Here is a 19,821-nt window from a genome sequence, read left to right as displayed (position 1 = left end):
CAGTAAGCTGATTCACACAGAACACAGGTACAAGCTGCCTCTACATATACACACTGGTGGGAAAGAGTGTATGTTTGTTGATCTGCACAGACCAGCTAGTAAGTACACAGGTACACAAACTGTACAGGTGTGAGCATCCCTAGGGTTAGGACAGATTGGGAACACGTTTCAGTTCTTTGAGAGACCTCACACTGCCTGGGGCTGATGGGAGCAGTAGCATAAAACATCCAAAGACCACTGGGTTGGGGGAAGGCAGGCTAAGCAGTTAACGAAAAGGCAGGGAAGGCACATGGTTTGCGACTTTTCTCACTCCTACAAAAAACTGCATCACAAGAAAGGAATTCACTGTCCATATGGTTGGGAAGAAAATGTTTTACTTGCACTTTTCATCAATAAATAATTTACAGTATTTACAGACAAAATTCTACACACAAACACAAAAGAAGCTGGGAAGGAAAAGGGTCAGTGAGGCTGGAATTGTGTCTCCCCTCCCCCTTGTGTTTTTGTTTTTTAAAAAGTCCATTGCGTTTTTATCGGCTTCACTTCACCTGTAAGCCAGAATGAGCCCTATAATGTAAACCAAAATAAAGTGCTTAATTTTTATTTTTTAACATTAGAGATATTCCTATAGTTGGAAAACCTTGTTGAACTTTTTGGATTGTGAGGTCAACAGGAGAGGAGGAGGAGGAGCAGCTATGAAGAAGGGCCATCACTACCTAATTTGAAGACCTTACAAAAGCCACATACATTTAAAGCACTATGGTACCACTTTGGTCAGTCATGGCTTAACCCCAAGAATTTGGGGAGCTGTGGTCTGTTAAGAGGTGTGAGGAGACACCCTAATTCCCTACCAGAGCTACCATTCTCAAATTGTTAAACCAATCAATCCCTCTTCCCAGGGAACTCTGGGAATTGTAGCTCTGTGAGGGAATGTGTGTTGAGGTCTCCTAACAACTCTGAGAACCCTTAACAAAATATGGCTTCCAGGATTCTCTGGGGGAAGCCACAACTTTTTTAACATGGTCACCACAGTGCTTTAAATGTATGCTGTGAACGTGGCCTCCATTTTTCCAAGGAAGACAATTTTAAACTAAATATGGCGAAATGAAGCTTATGAGCCTTGTTTCCAATATTGCTCCTACTCAGAGTATGCCTGTTGAAATTAATGGACATGGCCAACTTTGGTCTATGAATTTCATTGAGTCTACTCTGAGTAGCACCCACAATTTTGAAACACAAGCAGCATTAGCTGTTGCGAGTTGCCGGTGGATTAGAATGAACCACCAAGGTGGTGAGCTCAACTTGCACACCAAGGACAGAGAAGCTGTGGCCCTCCAGAGATTGTTGGGACTCCAACTCCCATTAGCCCTGACAGTTGACCACACTGGCTTGCAGGCTGATGGGACTTGAAGTCCAACAACATCTGGAGGAGAAATACTTTGTAGCCCCTCTGGCTACAGTGAGCGCTTCTAGAGTACATGAAGGCCAAGTCCCAGTTTTCAGCCTCAGCATCTCCCAATCTCCTCGTTCCTTCTACATGACTCCCGAGTTTGCACACTTCACAGCTCAAGTTGAGAGCTCCCAATTTCAAGATCAATGATGAAAGGAGGAGGAAAGGGCCATCAGTGAACAAACCATAGAATGAAACAGTCAACATGTATTTTTCTTTAAACCGTTCAGGAAGGAAAAGAAAACTACACCCCTGTACAGTCACCAATGTGAGGACACTCTATATATTAGAAGACACAATCCTATACATCAAATGGCTACTAAATTGTGTTCCTCTGCTGCTTTTTCAGTGTGGGTGGCAGAGATGCTGGTGGGTGGAAGTTTGACTGCCGGGCAAATTTCAATCGATCACAGAGTATTATGGGGGTAGCACCTTCCATGTGAGCTGGTTCCTCAAAGATGCTGCTCTTTGATAGCTTAGTCCTCTGGTCCACTACAAGGGTCTCCTTGGGGCAGAGGAGATGATGCAGCAAACAAATGAAAAAACTTGGGGTTATGAGCTCCATCTCTTTCCCACAGAGAAAAAGCTTCTGTATAGGAAACAGCACAACACCCACACAAAGGTTGCCACATGTGACATTTTGCATATATGCAAGTCACTGCGTGTACAAATAATGAAATATACAGGTGTGCAGTCACTGTGGAGCAATGTCAATGGCTGTGTTTTATGGGTGTGCAACTTCTGGGCTTTGGGATGGTCCAAGGAGCACCTCAAGCTTGTCTTCCGTGGTTGACCTGCTGGCTGGACACATCTGGGAATTTCCACCACAAAACTGGCACGGCTGGTGCACAGATTGCGTTTGACACGTACAATGTGGCCCTATGTGAGGATGGGAAAAGTGGAAGAGGCTTGAAATGTCACACGGTGAGTTGCCAAAGAGAATGAGGGGCCAGGGGATCCAAGCTGAAGATGCCATTTGCCTGAAATCTCTATCCAGGGTCAGTAAGAGTTTTCCTAGACACTCCCTGGCTTGGAAGCTTCTATGCAGGAAGACAAGGTGATGAGACACAAAGGAGAACAGGCACGCCAAACTGTTTAAGACTTTTCCAAAATATTGAGGCTTACTTCCCCTGCCACCACCCACAAAAAAATTAAAATATAGGTATGGTTTGCTCTCAAACCTGAAAAGGTCAATATTTTGAATAGTGCTGTGCTGGGGAAAAAAAACATTACTGCATTTTATTTGACCCTTTTCTACCAATTAATGAGAAAGGGGGGAAAAATCAAAAATGATCACAGGGAAGAAATACTTCTGATTAAATTCTCACGAGTTGGGTGCAGGGTTTTTTGCTGGGCTTCCCCTATTTTGGAGATGGTTAAGGGTGCTTGTGAGTGACCTTTCTTTCATTCCACAAATCATCTCACTGGTGGTCTGTGCTCTGCAGCCTTCCTGGGTGCCTGCATGTCAATCAAAGCCCAGGGGAAGACATCAAGAGGCAACTCCTCCCTTGGGCTTTTTTCAGATCAGGAAGCCCAGGCAGCTGGGGAGGCTGCATAAAGGCTGGAGAATATTACTGGAAATAAAACAAAGACTACTCTTGGCCACTTTGCAACCATAAGTCCCAAACCTCGCACACATGCACTACTGAAGCACCCTGAGAATGAGGTATAAAAACTGAAGCACTTTTAGTAGGGGAAGAAAACAAAGAAAGCAAACTGGAGGACTGGTATCAGCACAGCACTAGTTTAAAGTGAGCAATGGTAAGACTTTACCCATTTTCTAAGGAATCTACTTCCTGAATTTCTGCAAACCCAGAGGAGGAATGCAGAGATCCAGCAGGTAGCCTCCTCAGAGGACTTCTCTTCAGCAGGAAGGATGGATCATCTGATCACCACACCTGTGGTTCATGCATAAAAGAGGATTTCAGGGGGCAACTGCAACCTTCAAACATAGGCTTGGGAATCAAACTGGAGTGTAGGGAAAACAAGCAAGCCTTTTTGGAACTCTGAAGCTTCTCCCCAGGTCTCCCGATGGCTTGGTGTGATTTGTTCTCTCTACAACACAAAAACCCCAAGGAGGATTTTGGGTCACCTAAGCAAAGGACTTTGAAAGGAAGCAAGTTCTTGATGCCCATTTCTTGGACACCACGGTAGCCTTGGTTGTACCAAAAAGGAAGTGGCACTTTGGGCCACCGAAATACTGGCCTTGTTTTACCCCTCTGAAAGCACCAGAGGAGGATAGGAGGAAAGAGGAATTAGCAAACAGACAGCAATCCTTGAAGAAAAACAAAGATCTGAGCTGTAGGGAAGGCCTTCTACAAAGGTAATGCTGGATCCATGTCAAAAAGCACAGCATCGTCCCACAATGCCTTCCCTATTGGAATTCTGTTCTTTCCGTTAAAAGGGGACTACCATCCCCTTAGGGTTCCCCCACTGCTGGATGCTGAGAAGGCGGGAAGAAGCACGTTCTTTGGGTCTCCTGTACACCGTCCCTCTGGGGCCAGAGGAGGCGAAGGCCTAATGCTCATCCTTTTCCCCACCCACCTGTGCAAAGGCAGCTGCCAGCAGCTGCACACAAACAAGATCACAGAAACTGGGTGTGCACCCACAGCTGTTTGCACGTGCAATGGCAAGTCTCACATGTGTGAGGGTGTGAGCACGCGAGAGCCAGTTTGCCAAGAGCGTTCGGCACACCCCGGGAAAAGCAGGTGCATTGAACTAGAAGCCAGCTGCGGAGGAGAGAACACGACGCTTCTGCTGCCATTGCCTGACTAAGCTCTGCTCGCATAGAACCCTTTGAACGGATCTTTCTTTCTTTCTTTCTTTCTTTCTTTCTTTCTTTCTTTCTTTCTTCTTTCACCTCTGTTCAGTCATGATCCTGCAGTTCATTTCTGGAACTGGCAACTTGCCACTGCCTGTCTAAAAAAAAGAAGCAGCCTACTTTGACTTTTACACAAACGCCAATGTCACAATCACCACAACCATTTGTAGTACAGCAAACATGGAGGGATCGGGGTGGGGGGACAGTGAGAAGCCTCCCATTATCCTTTCCTATCAGAGGAGGAAGGGAACAAGAACAGGGGTCAACCACAAGTTCAGAACTCTTTAACATAAAAGGAGGCCTTCCCTTGGAAAGAAGGTTCAATCCTATTCGATCAATTGCTTTTCCCCCCTGGAGAAAAAGCAGTCACCAAAACTGTTCGCTCTCAGCTGGCTCAGCCTCTTAGTTACCCAGTACAATTGTTCTCTTGTTTTTCCTGACTAGGGAGGTCTGCCACAGATGACGGCCTATAGGAAAACAGCTGTCCACTGGCTCAAGCATGCCAACACCCCCAGAAAAAGGAGAAGCGTGGGAGGCTCCAAGGGGGCCGTATTGCCTGTCTCCAAGTCTCGTGTCCGTTCGTAGAGGTGCAATTTGTCTTTGTTGGAGTGCAGCATTTTGACGTCTTCAAAAGCATAGTAAGCAGCAAGAGTAAAGTTGACGTCGCCCGTCGTCAAGAGGTCGAAGACACAGGACTGGAAGTATAAGTCCTCCACCGGAAGCTTCTCCCGGCACTTTGCTGTGGCTGTCTCATAGGTGAAATGCTCTGGTGGAGACGGAGAGCTGGCCCCTTTCTGGCGAGCCCGGTTCTCTGTGGTCTGCGCGGTTGAACGGAAGGCCTGGAAGTCTATCTGCTGGTTGAGTGGGCAACCCCAGAGACAGAGGTAGAGGCCCTGGTTGTCTCCGTCTTCAACCGCTTTCACCACCTCTTCAGGCATCCTCACAGCAAATGTGAGGTAGCGGCCCACCTGCCTCACCACAATGGTAGTGCCAATATACTTGGCCTGGATCTCAATGTGTTGGCCGGACACCTTCTCAGTGATCTTCAGGCTGTTGGCGCCATGCTTGTCTCCCCCGTTCTTGGAGCCATCGGCAAAGGCCGCTGGGAGTTCATCCGTTTCGGCCTGGTAGACTTTCTGCTCCACGCATTCTTGGAAGCTCTTGAAAATTATGGTGAGCTAAATAGGGAAGAAAGGTTGGAGGGTGGGGAGAGATGGTATGAAAAGAGAGTTACTGAGACTGGTAAGAGCTCATTGATCCAACCATAGCCACTCATATACGTCTGTCCCTTCAGTGGAGGGCTAGCTAACTTGCCTCCCAGTCCCAGCCAGCATGGCCAATGGCTGGAGATGATGGGACCTGTAGTCCCAAAACTCCCTGGGGAAAGGGGAATTATTGTTAAACCACTCTAGGAATTGTAGCTTGGCGGGGGAGGGGAGAGGACAGCTCTCAGCACCCTTAACAAACCACAGCTCCCAGAATCCCTTGCAGGGATAAAGTGATATCCCAGTGCTTTAAATACATGGTGTGACCAGCGTTAGAAACTCAGATACATAAGCTAATCGCCAAATGGCACCTTAAATCTAGGTTGCACAATGGAATTCCTAGGAACCATTTTTTTCCCTGCAGAATTTTAAAAAATTACTATTATTATTCATTTCATATCTAATCTGCTTTATGTTTGGGGAAAGAAAATCTCTAAGTGGTTTACAATATATTAAAACATTGAATACAACAATCCAGAATAAATCAAATTCAAGGGAAATGTTTTGGATCCTTCTCTAAGTGACATTTTGCTTTCCCTGTATTTTTTTACCTGCTTAATTTATAGAGCTGCCACTTAGCAGAAGTACTCTAGGAAGCCAGTGTGGTGTAGTGGTTAGGACTAGGACCTGGGAGATCAGGGTTCAAATCTGTTAAGTTGTGGGTGAACATATCAGACGACACAGCGATTCTCCAAACAGCTCTTGTTTATTCACAGGTCAGAACAGAACTGAATTGAAGGGTTCAGCCAGCCTGCTTATATAGAGCTCCAGTACAACATAACTGTAACAACTTTCTGTAACTATCCAATCACTGAACGTCACTTTCGATCCCTTATTTGCATATGTGGACCTGAACTATCTACAGTATCCCCCTGCTGGTCCAGGGTGAGAACTTCAGTACATAACGAAATCCCCACTCAGTAAGAAGCTCACTGGGTGACCTTGGGTCAGTCACAGCCTCTTAGCCTACCTCATAGGGCTATTGTAGGGATTAACTGGGGAGGGGGTAAACCATGTACTCCTTGGAGAAAAAGGTGGGATATCAATGAAAGAAATAAGCTCTTCTGGACCCATGCCAGTTGCAAAAAAATGCAAATGGGGAAATTTCAAACACAGGGTGTGAATGTGGACCTAGAGATGTGCCTACTTTATTCAGCTATGCGAGACACAGAAGTGGCCATCTTGAAATAATAGGCACCGAATAAGTCTTGCCTTTACCTTGCTAGTAGCTGTTGCCGTGGAACCGGGTAAGACAGGTGTGTTGGTGACCTGCACATTCAGGTAGTTGTTGTTGATGAGCGGCCACGCCCCTTGGACTATGCAAGTCTGGAAACTGTCAGAAAAAGTCCTCAGGTGGGGGTCTCCAAACAGCCCACAGTGCGTGTAGTTGGGAGGAGGAGAGTGTTTGTGGAAGCTCTTCTCATAATGGCAGATTTCCGGGCTGTCTGAGCGCTCCTGGCTGTCGCCTCGGGGCAGAGGGCGGACCCGCGGCTGGGAAGTGGGGCCGTCTTTAGAGCAGTTGTGCTGGGCCATCAGGTCGTCGATGCCGTGGACGGCGGAGTGGTAAGCCAGGTCTCCGCGGCAGGTGCGGGCGGTGCGGTGAGTGCAGTGAGCGTAGGCCCGGAGGGCCGTGCAGAACTCAGGGGTGTCCTCTGCCCCCACGTGGTGGGGCCCCGACGTGGCCGCCAAGAACTCAGAATTGCACTTCATGATTTTGCACTGAGACGTCACTGTGGGGGAAAGGAAACAAGGCAGACAACTTTAAAACACGGAGAGATTTTGAGAAGTATTATATGGGGGAAAGAGAGGGAAGAAACTGTTCAAGGCCGGTAGGGGGAGATGTTTTCCTAAAGGATTTATGTAGTTTTAAGTTCTGGAGAAAACAGCTTGATGTGTTGTTTCACATACACGACTCCATATAAGGCCAAATTTCCAAAGCCAGGTGTCATACATAAACTTTCAATAAGACGTGTGTGTATTAGAGAGAGAGAGAGAGAGAGAGAGAGAGAGAGAGAGAGAGAGAAGAAATGCAAAAGCCATACTTTCCCCCAACCTCTCAGACTGTCACTATTTTGCAGGACAGATTCAAACGCAGACTAGAACTTTAGGTTTGTGCTTTTAAAGTGAATTGAAGCACTCGTGTCAACCTAACACAACAAATCCTCTTTAAACACACACACACACACACACACACACACACACACACACACACACACACACACTTTTTGCATATTGGACACTGACAGGGGAATGCTCCGAAAAGTGTGGAATAAGAAAAAGCAATGGGACAATGCATTGGAAAAGTTCGGGGTGACCCTTGCTTTGATGCTAAGTTGTCTAACCTCTCCACAAGCAGATCAGAATGTGTGCTCACTGAACAGCCAATGTCATCTAATCTCCCTACGAACCAGGATGAAGACTCAATAAGAAGGTCATCTTGGAAGCAGCCCCTTCAGCTGTAGAAGGGAATAGCGGCATCCTCTCCTGTGACTGACAGGCAACATGAAGCTGCCAAGCCTGGTATAAATTCCAGGAGTCAGTCCTGTGTGCTCTTTCCTCATCAAGAGAACCTTCTCCCTGGAGCATCAGGAGCTGCCTAAAATACTGAATCAGGTCATTGGTCCAGCTAGTTCAGTTCTGGGTCTACATTGACCAGCAATGGCTCTCCAGGATATTGGACGGGTCTGTGTCATCAAACCTGCCCGCCCCCCCCAATCTGAACAAACTCTCATTAATGCACCTAATCTGAGAGCCAGAAGCAGCCCCTCCTCACTCATCTCCTCCCTCCTGCTTGAAGGAGATAAAGGCTTTTACTGAGAACTGAGCATCGCTGGGCCACTCAAGCTCTGCTGCAGCTGGTTGGCCACCCTAATTGGTTGACAAAGGGCCGCCTTCAGCACCTCTGCTCAGTGCCAATGCCTTCAGATTGCAAAACACCAACGTGACTCAACCCACTTGGCCCGCTGGTGCAGAGGAGTCAAGATCCCTCAATTTGCTGTGTGTGTGTGCAGAGGAAGGGAGACATGTGGAATGGGTAGCACAAAACAGCAGAGGAGAAATCTATTACAGCAACTATGCTGACACCCCACAATACCACAAGGGAAATCCAGGCTGGATAGTGGTGTGAGAGGTGGCGATATTTATCTTAGCCGAGAGCCTGAGGTGCAAATCCAGAATTCTCTGCTTTGAAATCCCCAGCTGGGCAGGATTGTAGGTGTGCAAAGCACACAGCTCACATTATCTCAATCATCCTTGAAGCAGAATTTAAGGACCTGTGTAGGACATACATAGTATAAAAGGGGAGGTCCCTGCCCCAACCAGCTTACAGTCCAAGGATTGTTGTAAGGATTACTGTAGGAGTGAGGAACCTCAGCCTTGTGACGTAACTACCTCCTCCCAGGCCGACCCTTGGGAGTCTCCACAAACCATTCCCTTAACCTCTCGATGCCTGACATCTCCCCCATCTAACAGTGAATGCCTGGGGATCATGAATACCACATCCTGTTGCATTCTATCAGTTGTATTTTATCTGCACAGTCAGAATGAATTTCAGGAACCCAAATGCTTTTTCTGTGCAGCCTGAGCAGGACCAGTGAACAATGTTATGGTGAATTATTGTCACATGTCTTCACTTACCCACCTGCCCTGCTCACAGCTGTGAAAAATATTATTATATTTTATGAATGGTCCATGTCACCATTAAGAAAGCGGTAGGAACAGGCCTATATAGATGTGGACTGTCCCTGGATCAAGTGACTTTTCTTTTACGTTCTCAACTTTCTTAACCTAGCTCAACGCTGCCATCTGAACAAAATCAACCACAGTCAGTCCATCGTTTGAAAAGCAAGGCTTTCGGGCAGCCTTGCCCCAAAATGGCAACTAGACATTCAGTTTGGGTGACTGTAACCTTGGTTGAAGGAGCTATTTGGCGCCTGGCTTAAATATCTGAGTTTCTAACACTGGCCACTGCAGCTGCCCCCAATTGCTCTGAGTCAAGAACCCTGCTGGATCAGGCCAATGGCCTATCTAGTGTAGCATCCTGTTCTCACTGTGGCCAAACAGATGCCTGTGGGAACCACACAAGCAGGACCAGAGCACGCTCCCTGCCTGTGGCTTCCAGCAACATTCAGAAGCATTTATAGTGATACCTCGGGTTAAGAACTTAATTCATTCTGGAGGTCCGTTCTTAACCTGAAACTGTTCTTAACCTGAGGTACCACTTTAGCTAATGGGGCCTCCCACTGCCGTCGTGCGATTTCTGTTCTCATCTTGAAGCAAAGTTCTTAACCCAAGGTACTATTTCTGGGTTTGCAGAGTCTGTAACCTGAAGTGTCTGTAACCTGAAGCGCCTGTAACCTGAAGCGTCAGTAACCCGAGGTACCACTGTACTGTACTGTCTCACATCATGGCTAGTGAATCAGTGCAGTCTAGATTGTGGGGATCCTGTCTTCCTTGTCTTCCCACCGCTCCTCCAGTCTCCCATCTGGAATCTGGGAGAGCCAAGGCAGAGCCAATGCCTGCTTGCCGTAACTCCATCTCCTCCCCTCCTTTCCACCCACCCTCAGGGCAACACGCTCCGTACAGCCAGCAGCATTGGCGCAGCTCTGGACAAACGGATTTGATCCCAAGCCAAGAAAACCCTGTTTGTTCAATTTCACATAATCCATTTTCCATCGACTCACAATACATCTGCGTTTCGGCCGCGGATGACTTAGCACAGGAGCGGGCCTCGCTGGCTCCAAATGCTCAGGGAGAAGGAAAAACTGAACCACAAGACCTGGGGGTGCAGTGGGGGGGGGGTGAGCAAAACGAGAGGCTGCCCTGTGCCACAGTCTGCGCAAAAGCAAATCCAGTATTATCTGGCTGTGTGTACGGTTTGAGTCCGCACGGGCACAGAGGATAAATAAATGCAGGATGTTGCTGCAGGCTTTAATCCCGGGATGTTTGTGTTTGCTTTTCAAACGGCCACGTAACCATTACACACATTGAAGATAGGCTTCCCCAATCTGGTGCCCCACAGATAGAATCACATAATTGTAGAGTTGGAGGGGACCATAAGGATCATCTACTCCGACCCCCCGCAAGGCAGGAATCTTTCACCCGTGGGGCTTGAACCCACAACCCTGTGGTTAAGGGTCTCATGCTCTGCCGATGGAACTATGCTGCCTGATGCTTGGGGGAGTCGTAGTCCAAAACATCTGATGTGCAGCAGGTCAGGGAAGGGAGCTCTAAGCTTTAGTCTGCACATTGCTTTTGCATTTCATTTCCTTCTAACCCAGTGATGGAAAAACTTGGCCCTCCAGCTGTTTTGGGACTACAACTCCCATCACCCCTAGCTAACAGGATGATGGGAGTTGTAGTCCCCAAACAGCTGGAGGGCCAAGTTTGGCCATCACTGCTCTAACTTCACTGCTTGCCCTGTGCAAGATAAACCCATGTGCTAATCTGCCAATGAAGTGAACTTTAGTCTATGACATTATCTGCCATAATGCATTAGCTGGTCCAAAATACATACATCAGCTCCAAGGTTGGCACATATTTTTCCAGGTTTGGGGGTGTGAATACCAGTTGCTGAGAATCACAAGTGGGGAGAGGAGCTGTTGCACCCAGAGGCTGTGAGAACAGGATGCAAGGCATAAAAAGGCAGAGAACATCAGGCCACCCACACCATACATTTAAAGCAGCCTTTTAAGCAGCCATGGCTTCCCCTAAAGAATTCATAGAATTGGAAGGGAGCCCAAAAGTCATCTAGTCCAGGTATCCCCAACTTGCGGCCCTCCAGATGTTTTGGCCTACAACTCCCATGATCCCTAGCTAATGGGACCAGTGGTCAGGGATGATGGGAACTATAGTCCAAAACATCTGGAGGGCCGAAGGTGGGAGATGCCTGATCTAGTCCAACTCCCTGCAATGCAGGAATCTTTTGCCCAAGATGGGGCTCAAACTCACAACCCTGTGGTTAAGAGCCTCATGCTCTACTGACTGAGCTGTTCCAACTGCTGCGTATTATATGAGAGGGAGACAACCTCTTCTCTAGGCACTTTATCCCGTTGCCCGGAGCCTCCCTTGCCCCAGCCCTCCTGTCCTGGTGGAGGCGTGATTGATGCCTGCTTTCAACAGCGCCCCTCCATAGGCATGGCAGGGCTGAAAGGGACCCACAGGAGGCAGGCCAGTCCTGCCAATGACCAGAGCAGCAATGAATGGGGTTTGTGGGCCGGCCCTGACAGGCCATTAAGCTTCTGAGCCTTTGAACTGCTAATCATTGAGCTGAAGACCTTTGCCAAAGAATAGGGCGATTATCACAGGCTTGTTTGCATGACAAAAAAATCAGGGAGCAGGGGGAAAGGGTCCCATAAAACTGATTTGAAGGGGGGGGGAAGGGACTGGGGGAAGGGTGGGAAGACTCCCAGAGACCCTAGCTAAGGGGTTGGCTGAAGGAAGAGAGACAATGAAATCTGCAAAATCTTTTGGGTGAAAAAGAAAAGGAGGATTCAATACAGGCCAATAAAGTTACCACCACGTGCAAAGGAATCAGATTTCAGATTTCAAGAGCAGAGGGAGAGGCGTGAAAGTAGAGGAGGGGGTGAAAACAGAGCCAACATTCCTTACATGGCGATTTTTATTGTGTAATGGAGCAGAGGTTGCAGGGTGCAGAGAGGAGAGAATCTTTTTCGGAGGCGGGGGGGGGGGGGGAAACACCTGGAAGATTTTAGGGCTGGGATTCCACGATGTTCTTGACATTTGCATCCTTCCTGCCTTTCCTCTTAAAGCAGGGCTGTTTTTTCCAATCTGAGTGACACATTCCCATATGGACAACTGGGCATCATGGACCAGAAGCAAAAGTAGGCAGAGGGCTGGTAAGGAATATGGTCTGATGAGAGTCTCAAGACCTGGCTACAGAGAGTGCCTCACCTGTGCTCTAAGGAGCTGAATATCCCTCCTCACTTAAACCCAAGTTAGTTAGATTTTTAAAAAATTCCTTTAAAAACTAAAGAGATGTTCCGCAAGGATGTGCTCTACGGGGAGCCAGCTTCAGGGATCAGGCCCGTTAAACAGTATGCAAATTTGAGAAGAAGGTTGGCAACATCAACCTGGCCCTGTGGTTGCAGACAAGAGAGACAGTCAGGTTGTGCATCCATAGCAATGACCAGAGAAGGAATGATGGTTGGGAGGAATGCAGAGAGAAGAAACACCGTAGTGCCTCTGTAGCAGCACAACTGGATGTCTTCGTCTGCCCCAGCTGAAACTAAACATGTCTCTCCTGCATCGGTCTCCACAACCACAGCAGGCTCTGTAAACTTCGAACAGTCTGACTTCACCCCCAAAGGCCCAGCCCCCTCAAATACTTTATTGTGGCGGCCGAAGCCCCCATGGCCCCTAGGAGATGGTGCCTAAGGACCAGAACACAGCATCTCACTTCCAACTTTTCCTCACTCTGTTTTGGGACTACAATTCCTATCATCCCTGACCACTGTTCCTGCTTGCTAGGGATGATGGGAGTTGCAGTCCAAAGTTTAGAATCATAGAATCATAGAGTTGGAAGAGACCACAAAGGCCATCGAGTCCAACCCCCTGCCAAGCAGGAAGCTGCAGTCCAAAGTCTGAAGAACACACACAAAATCTTCCCTTAGCAGCTAGAAAGCAACAAGGGGCACTTCAAGACAGTCCCAATTTTCAAGCAAGATTCAATCACATACCAGCAACTTCAGGTTGCACAATTACAGCTGAATGGGAGGTCTTGCACAATGAATTTGCTTCCCTCCAAAGACTGGATTTTTTTTGCGATAAGGAAAGTTACCAGAAAGTGTGGGGCAACACCTTCATTGATGCAATGTCATCTAATCTCTGTGCAAACAAATCAGGATGCGTGCTTGCTATACAGCCATTGTTTTCTATTCTTCCCTGAAAACAAATCAGAGCAGATAAAAAGGCACTTGGAAATGCCCCAGGCCTGGCAAAGATTGGTTTATGTGCTGCCTGGGGCTGATCGGAGCTCTAGTCCAAAACATCTGGAGGGCACCAGGTTGGCAAAACTTGGAGAAACAGCTGCTGTGATGGCAAAACCTTTCACAGTAAGACCCCTTTTTCCTCACAGCGGTGCCCACCCTGTGCCAACCCAGGTATATCAGGAAGACCCACCAATATAGTATTTTAGGCAACTAGTAAAGGCAAGGGTTTTTCATTTTCTGTTCCTATGTTTTAATCCCGATTGCCCTTTTTGGAATTGCTACTATAGTTTTGGCTTTGTTTTTTTAAAGTTGATTCTTTGATGTTATGACAGGGTTTGGAAGCAGGGATTGCAATATATATTTTAATATTGTTATGATGTCTGGATTTGTTAGATGCCTTGAGTTTCTTCTGAAAATCAGGTGGGATGCAAGTTAAAATATATATATTTTTAAAAACCTTGTTCTCTACTCTGGGCGCCTCCATGTGTAGATACACAGTGCAGATTCTATTGGATTCTTGCAGTAAACAATCTTGCATTATGGCGGGGATTTTGCATATAAATAACACCTGCATATTTCACTCCAGCTCCAGGGACTTCAAGAAGCTTCAGCTTGCCTCCGCCATGAAATTATTGGCAGGAAGATGCTTCATTGTGAGAATTCATGCTTTTGGATTGTTCAGCTCAACTCAATGCACACACACACACACACACACACACGTTTGCTCTGCCTTGCACACATGCAATCCCAAAGGAGTACAGGAAAAGAGCCCCAGGCACATAACTCTCAACAAAAACAAATGCATACAACAGATCACTGCCAAAACATTGCAGCATTCTCAGGCGGAGGTGTTGATTCCAGTGAAGGGTGGGGTATAAAGGATCAAGAGCTGAAGATTAAAAAAGAAGAATAAAAATGGGTGTCTGGCAGAGCACAACAACTTGGGCTTCTCAGCAAAATCAAGAGGCAAATCGTTTGCGGGAAATGGGTTTCTGCTGATTTCCCCACTCCGCAAAACTCCCTTCCTGTCCCCGCTCCCTTAGAAACTCACTGGAACACCTTCAGAAGTGCTGAAGTATTACTGCAAGATCTAGCTGTCTAAGCAGGAGCTCATCTGGAAGCGGAGAGGTTGGTGTGCGAAAAAGTGCACTTTTAAGGAGGGCTTCACGTGTTAAAGAGGATGTATCAGCAGCATTCATCAGCCAAATATCCACGCCAATAACCTACACAAGTTACTAGGCCACAGTTTTTAGCCGATCGTCACACCTGCCCAGATGCTGTGACCAAGAAAGGAGGAGAACTGGACACCTTCAGAGCTGATTCTTAAATAGCCACAGCAACTGGCGATTTACAACCTTGATTTAAAGATGGTTTTCCTTTCAAGTGCACATCCAAAGCTTGCGTCTAGGACCATGTCTGGGTCCCCTCTCTGTCCCCCTGTTCCTCTCATAGCCCTTCCCTTCCCCTCCTCTCCTGACACCACCTATTAGTCAAGCTGGCTACGTTCTACCTCCACTGTTGGAGACGTTATTGCCTCTGAATGCTGGTTGCTGGGAATCCCAGGTGGGCAGAGGGCAGTTGTCCGTGGGCTTAACCACAGGTCAGCTAGCGGGAGAACTGGATGCTGAGCTAGGTGGGTCATTGGCCTGATCCTGCAATGCTTGTCTCGTGTTCTTATCTGTGGCTATCACTGACAGGGAAGCCGTGAGTAGGAGGACAGCAAGCCAGGCAGCTGTTACTACATCAGATCAGATCATCCAGCATCGCCCAGAGTCCTGTTCTCACACAAAGCCCTCCTTTGGTTTCTCTCGCTTTCTCATTTTTCCCGTTCACCTCTTCTTCATCAGTTTGTAACATATATTTTTTTAATGAAAAGGCATACTTTTCCCTCTGCATTCCCAATGCACACATTTTGTCGCCCCTAAGATCGTGCATTTTTATAGTGCATTCGTTGGGCAAAAGATTCCTGCATCGCAGGGAATTGGACTAGATGCAATCCCTTCCAACTCTACGATTCTGTGATTTTAAGACTCTACTATTCTCTAATATAATGCACGGTATTTTCACAAACATGCATATTCTCCCGTGTACACCTTCCCATAACATGTGCTTTTTTGCACCCCCCTTTTTTGCTTGAAAGTGGCATTGCAACATTTAGAGAAGCAGACTTTTCCAAGGATAGCTGCGTTTCAGTTTTATGTGGACTGAGGTTGTGATTTGGCAGTTGAATGCAAACCTATCTACCCAGCCACCCAGGGCCATCCTCACTCCTGAGGCATTCTGTTGGTGCGCAGAGTTGTAGTTCTGGGAACAAGCGCACTAGCTCTGCCTGCTTGCCTCCTGTACCTGCGGAGGTTCATGTTCCCCTGGCAGAGAAGGCTCCAACCTTCAGACTGCCACTCTCCAATTGGCGGAGAACAGTGAGAATGGCAACTGGGGTTGCTGAGGTAGAGCAAGTGAGCTTCTCCACCCAGTCACCCCTTGCAGGCTGGCTTAACACACTGGACCACAACAAGCCAGGCCACAGTGCTCCATGCGCTGGTAACCCCTCTGCTGCATTGCTTGCCTATTTGCTACCAGGCCGGTTCTTGGGTTCATTCACAAAGGCCTGAACAACTTGGGCCCACAGCACCTTAAAGATCCTTCAAGCTCCACCTTGATCACCGAGACTCTCCAATGGGGCACTGGATAGCTCACTTGGATAGAGCGTGGTGCTGATAACCCCAAGGTTGTAGGTTTGATACCCATATGGGACAACAGCATATTCCTGAATTGCAGGACATTGGACTTGATCCTCAGGGTCACTTCGAACTCTACGATTGTAGGATATCTAGGATAACTTCTGGAGATCCCCATGAGGCCCCTGAGGTTTGGTTGACCTTGGGAGTGAGTTTTTATTGTGGCAAGCACTGCCCTGTGCAGACCTTCAGCAGCTTCTCCCTGCCTTCTTTTAGATGTCTTCTGAAAACTGTATTATTTAGACAGGCCTTCACAGTGCTTTGTTTCTTTTCTTTTCAACTAACCAGTGTTCACTGGTGTTTTACTGACGTTTAACTGATTTTATTATAATAAAAAAATTCCTTCCAGTAGCACCTTAAACACCAACTAAGTTAGTTCTTGGTATGAGCTTTCGTGTGCATGCACACTTCTTCAGATACACTGAAACAGAAGTTGCCAGATCCTTCTATATAGTGAGAAGGTGGGGAGGGGTATTACTCAGAAGGGTGGTGGGAATGGGAGATTGGCAGATAGCTGAGATGAATTTATTTACCGTATTTTTCGCTCTATAAGACGCACCAGACCACAAGACGCACCTAGTTTTGGGAGGAGGAAAACAAGAAAAAAAAATATTCTGAATCTCAGAAGCCAAAACAGCAAGAGGGATCGCTACACAGTGAAAGCAGCAATCCCTCTTGCTGTTCTGGCTTCTGGGATAGCTGCGCAGGCTGCATTCACTCCATAAGACGCACACACATTTCCCCTTACTTTTTAGGAGGGAAAAAGTGAGTCTTATAGAGCAAAAAATACGGTATACACTCCCCCCCTGCCCTCACCATGCATAATCTGTTGGGGTAGAGGACCTTGACCCAGGACCCCCGTTTTGCTGGCAGCCCTGGGTTTCTTACACTATATCCTTGCACCCTTACGCCACATCAGAGAGCACACTGCCCAGAAGGAGCCTTTTCTCTGGGACAAAAGCAGAACCTTTTTTCTGGTGACTCTATGCCTTGGAAGTGCTCTCCCCAAGGAGACTTCCTTGCTATCACTTAAGTCAGTGGTGAGGAACTGGAATGCGCCCTTGAACCCTGATAATGCCCCTCGCTTGCCCGGATGAGGGGTGTGTGAGCATGTGTGGAAAATAGCCCTACTGTACAAAGGTAAGATTCATGTTTGTGGCCCCACCCACCGCTGGCACGTGCCCCCCCCCCCAAGATTGCCCTAGAGGACAATACAGCCCTCAGGCTGAGAAATGTAAGCTCCTCCACACCTAACTGAGGAGCCAGGCAAAAAACACTTCCGTTTTCCCAGGCTTATAAGAACAGCTAACGTAAGCATTTAATTATTTTTTTAACTCTTAAGAGCAATTTGATTTTGCCATCCATTTGAATGGGCTGTTGTTGCTTTAGTTTAGTTTAGTTTTCTTTGTTGGCTGTGTTAAGTCAGAATGCATCCAACTGTACCAGGATTGCTGTATTGCAGTGTTAGTTTCGGTGCACCCTGTTCCTGGGACTGTGGTTGGTTTTAGCTCAGCGGCTCTCAAACTACGGACCACTCAAAAATCACGGAGGATCTTGGTGGACCACGTAATGATTTGTCTACCTGTTGTAGCAACTGTTATGTGCTGTGTTAGATACTGTACGCTTTTTAATTGTGGTTTTTACAGACACACACACACCGTGGACCACATGAATAAAGAACTAATTGTGAACCACAACTTGCTTTAGAGACTGCTTCAGTATTGCATCTTAAATTGCTGTAACCCACATTGGGACCTTACGGCAGAGGGTGGGTAACAAAGTGAATAAATCACCACCATCATTGTATTTTATTTATTTATTTATTGTTGCTGTTGTTAAATAACAATAAATTTTTATTATTATTTCTTACTGCTCTGTTAGGTGTTCTGGGAGCATAACTGTAATTTGAAGTTTGGGGTATAAATTATAAGTGTGTGAACTAGCGGTTAACAAGGGACAAGGGAGGCTATAATGGCTGTCTTTATGCACAACTTTGTAGCCGTCATCTGCCAGGCTTTTCTGTTTGAAACCACAGTGGGCATCAGGTATGACAGGATCATAGAATTGTAGAGTTGGAAGGGACCCTGAGGACCATGCAGTCCAACCCCCCTGCAAGGCAAGAATATAAAGCTGTCCCTTTTCCTTTGATCTCATTCAGCATGGCAGCCCTTATCGCTATTAATACTAGCAGCAAATGTTAAACAGAAGCTCGGTTACTTGAGGCACTAGCCTTCGGCTACCTGCTCTGGCTTGCAAGCTTTCAAAAAGGCTAGAAACAGTAGGAGACAGAACAGGTAGGGAGGTCCTTTGGCATATTCCACCTGTGCAATCCTGAGGTTCACTCCCCACTGCCAAATTACCCCCATCAAATTTTACTGCCTGGCAGTACGGAAGGGCCATAGCTCAGTGGTAGAGCATCTGCCTTGCAAGCAGAAGGTCCCAGGTTCAATCCCCACCATCTCCAGGGAGGGCTGGGAGAGAACCTTGCTTGAAACCCTGGAGAGCTGCTGAACTAGAAGGACCAATTGTCCGACTCCCTACATCCCTATACAGTGGTACCTCGGGTTAAGAACTTAATTTGTTCTGGAGGTCCGTTCTTAACCTGAAACTTTCTTAACCTGAAGCACCACTTTAGCTAATGGGGCCTCCTGCTGCTGCTGTGCAATTTCTGTTCTCATCCTGAAGCAAAGTTCTTAACCCGAAGTACTATTTCTGGGTTAGGGGAGTCTGTAACCTGAAGCGTCTGTAACCTGAAGCATCTGTAACCCGAGGTACCACTGTATAGCTCCCATGCTTGTGGTTGTGAGGAGAGAGTCAGTCCCACACGCAACTTCCTCCCCATTGCAATCACACGTGTGTATATATGTGGATGCATACAGGTGAATGTAGCCCTCTGGCAAGCGGCCCCTGACTTCCCAACCATTGCTGCATGTGGCCCTCAGGGACATAAAGGTTGCTTGCCACTGCTCTATAAGAATAGCCAACTAGCATTTTATGTGCTAACAACCCTGTGACGTCACCCAAGAAAACGCATCTGCCTTGGAATTCAATTCCATCGCAATGACACCAACACGCCCTGTGGAAGCACTGGTTAAACGAACAGTACCTTCCTGGATGTGATCATAGGAAGCTGACTTCTACCGAGTCAGATCATCGGTCCATCTAGCTCAGTACTGTCTACACTGACTGGCAGAAGCATGCCAAGGATTCATGCAAGGGGTCTCTTCCAGTCCTACCCAGAGATGCCAAGGAGAGTCTAGCAGGGGTCAGCAAACTTTTTCAGCAGGGCAGGGGGCCAGTCCACTGTCCCTCAGACTGGGGGGGTGGGTGGGGCAGACTATATATATATTTTTTGGGGGGGAATGAACTAATTGCTATGCCCCACAAATAACCCAGAGATCCTTTTTAATTAAAAGCACACATTCTACTCATGTAAAAACACCAGGCAGGCCCCACAAATAACCCAGAGATGCGTTTCAAATAAAAGGGCACATTCTACTCATGTAAAAACATGCTGATTCCCGGACCATCCGCGGGCTAGATTTAGAAGGCGATTGGGCTGCATCCGGCCCCCGGGCCTTAGTTTGCCTACCCATGG

The 19,821-nt window shown here is 47.3% G+C and overlaps 1 protein-coding gene across 1 annotated transcript in view; it reads right to left on the bottom strand.

The window, feature by feature from the left end:
• Positions 1–357: 357 nt before the first annotated feature.
• Positions 358–19,821, bottom strand: part of RGMA (repulsive guidance molecule BMP co-receptor a) — a 35,644-nt gene continuing 16,180 nt past the window's right edge. Inside the window, exons 4-5 of the mRNA XM_081171174.1 lie at positions 6,755–7,266; positions 358–5,449 (exon numbers count right to left, since the gene is read on the bottom strand). Coding sequence (XP_081027300.1) covers positions 4,739–5,449; positions 6,755–7,266 — 1,223 coding nt within the window. The 3' untranslated portion in view covers positions 358–4,738. The remainder of the gene's footprint in view (positions 5,450–6,754; positions 7,267–19,821) is intronic.

Source organism: Podarcis bocagei, assembly GCF_964188305.1.
Source record: "Podarcis bocagei genome assembly, chromosome: 14".
Lineage (NCBI taxonomy): Eukaryota > Metazoa > Chordata > Lepidosauria > Squamata > Lacertidae > Podarcis > Podarcis bocagei.
The sequence above is the reverse complement of the archived record's forward strand: the minus strand, read 5'-3'. Positions and strand labels throughout refer to the sequence as shown.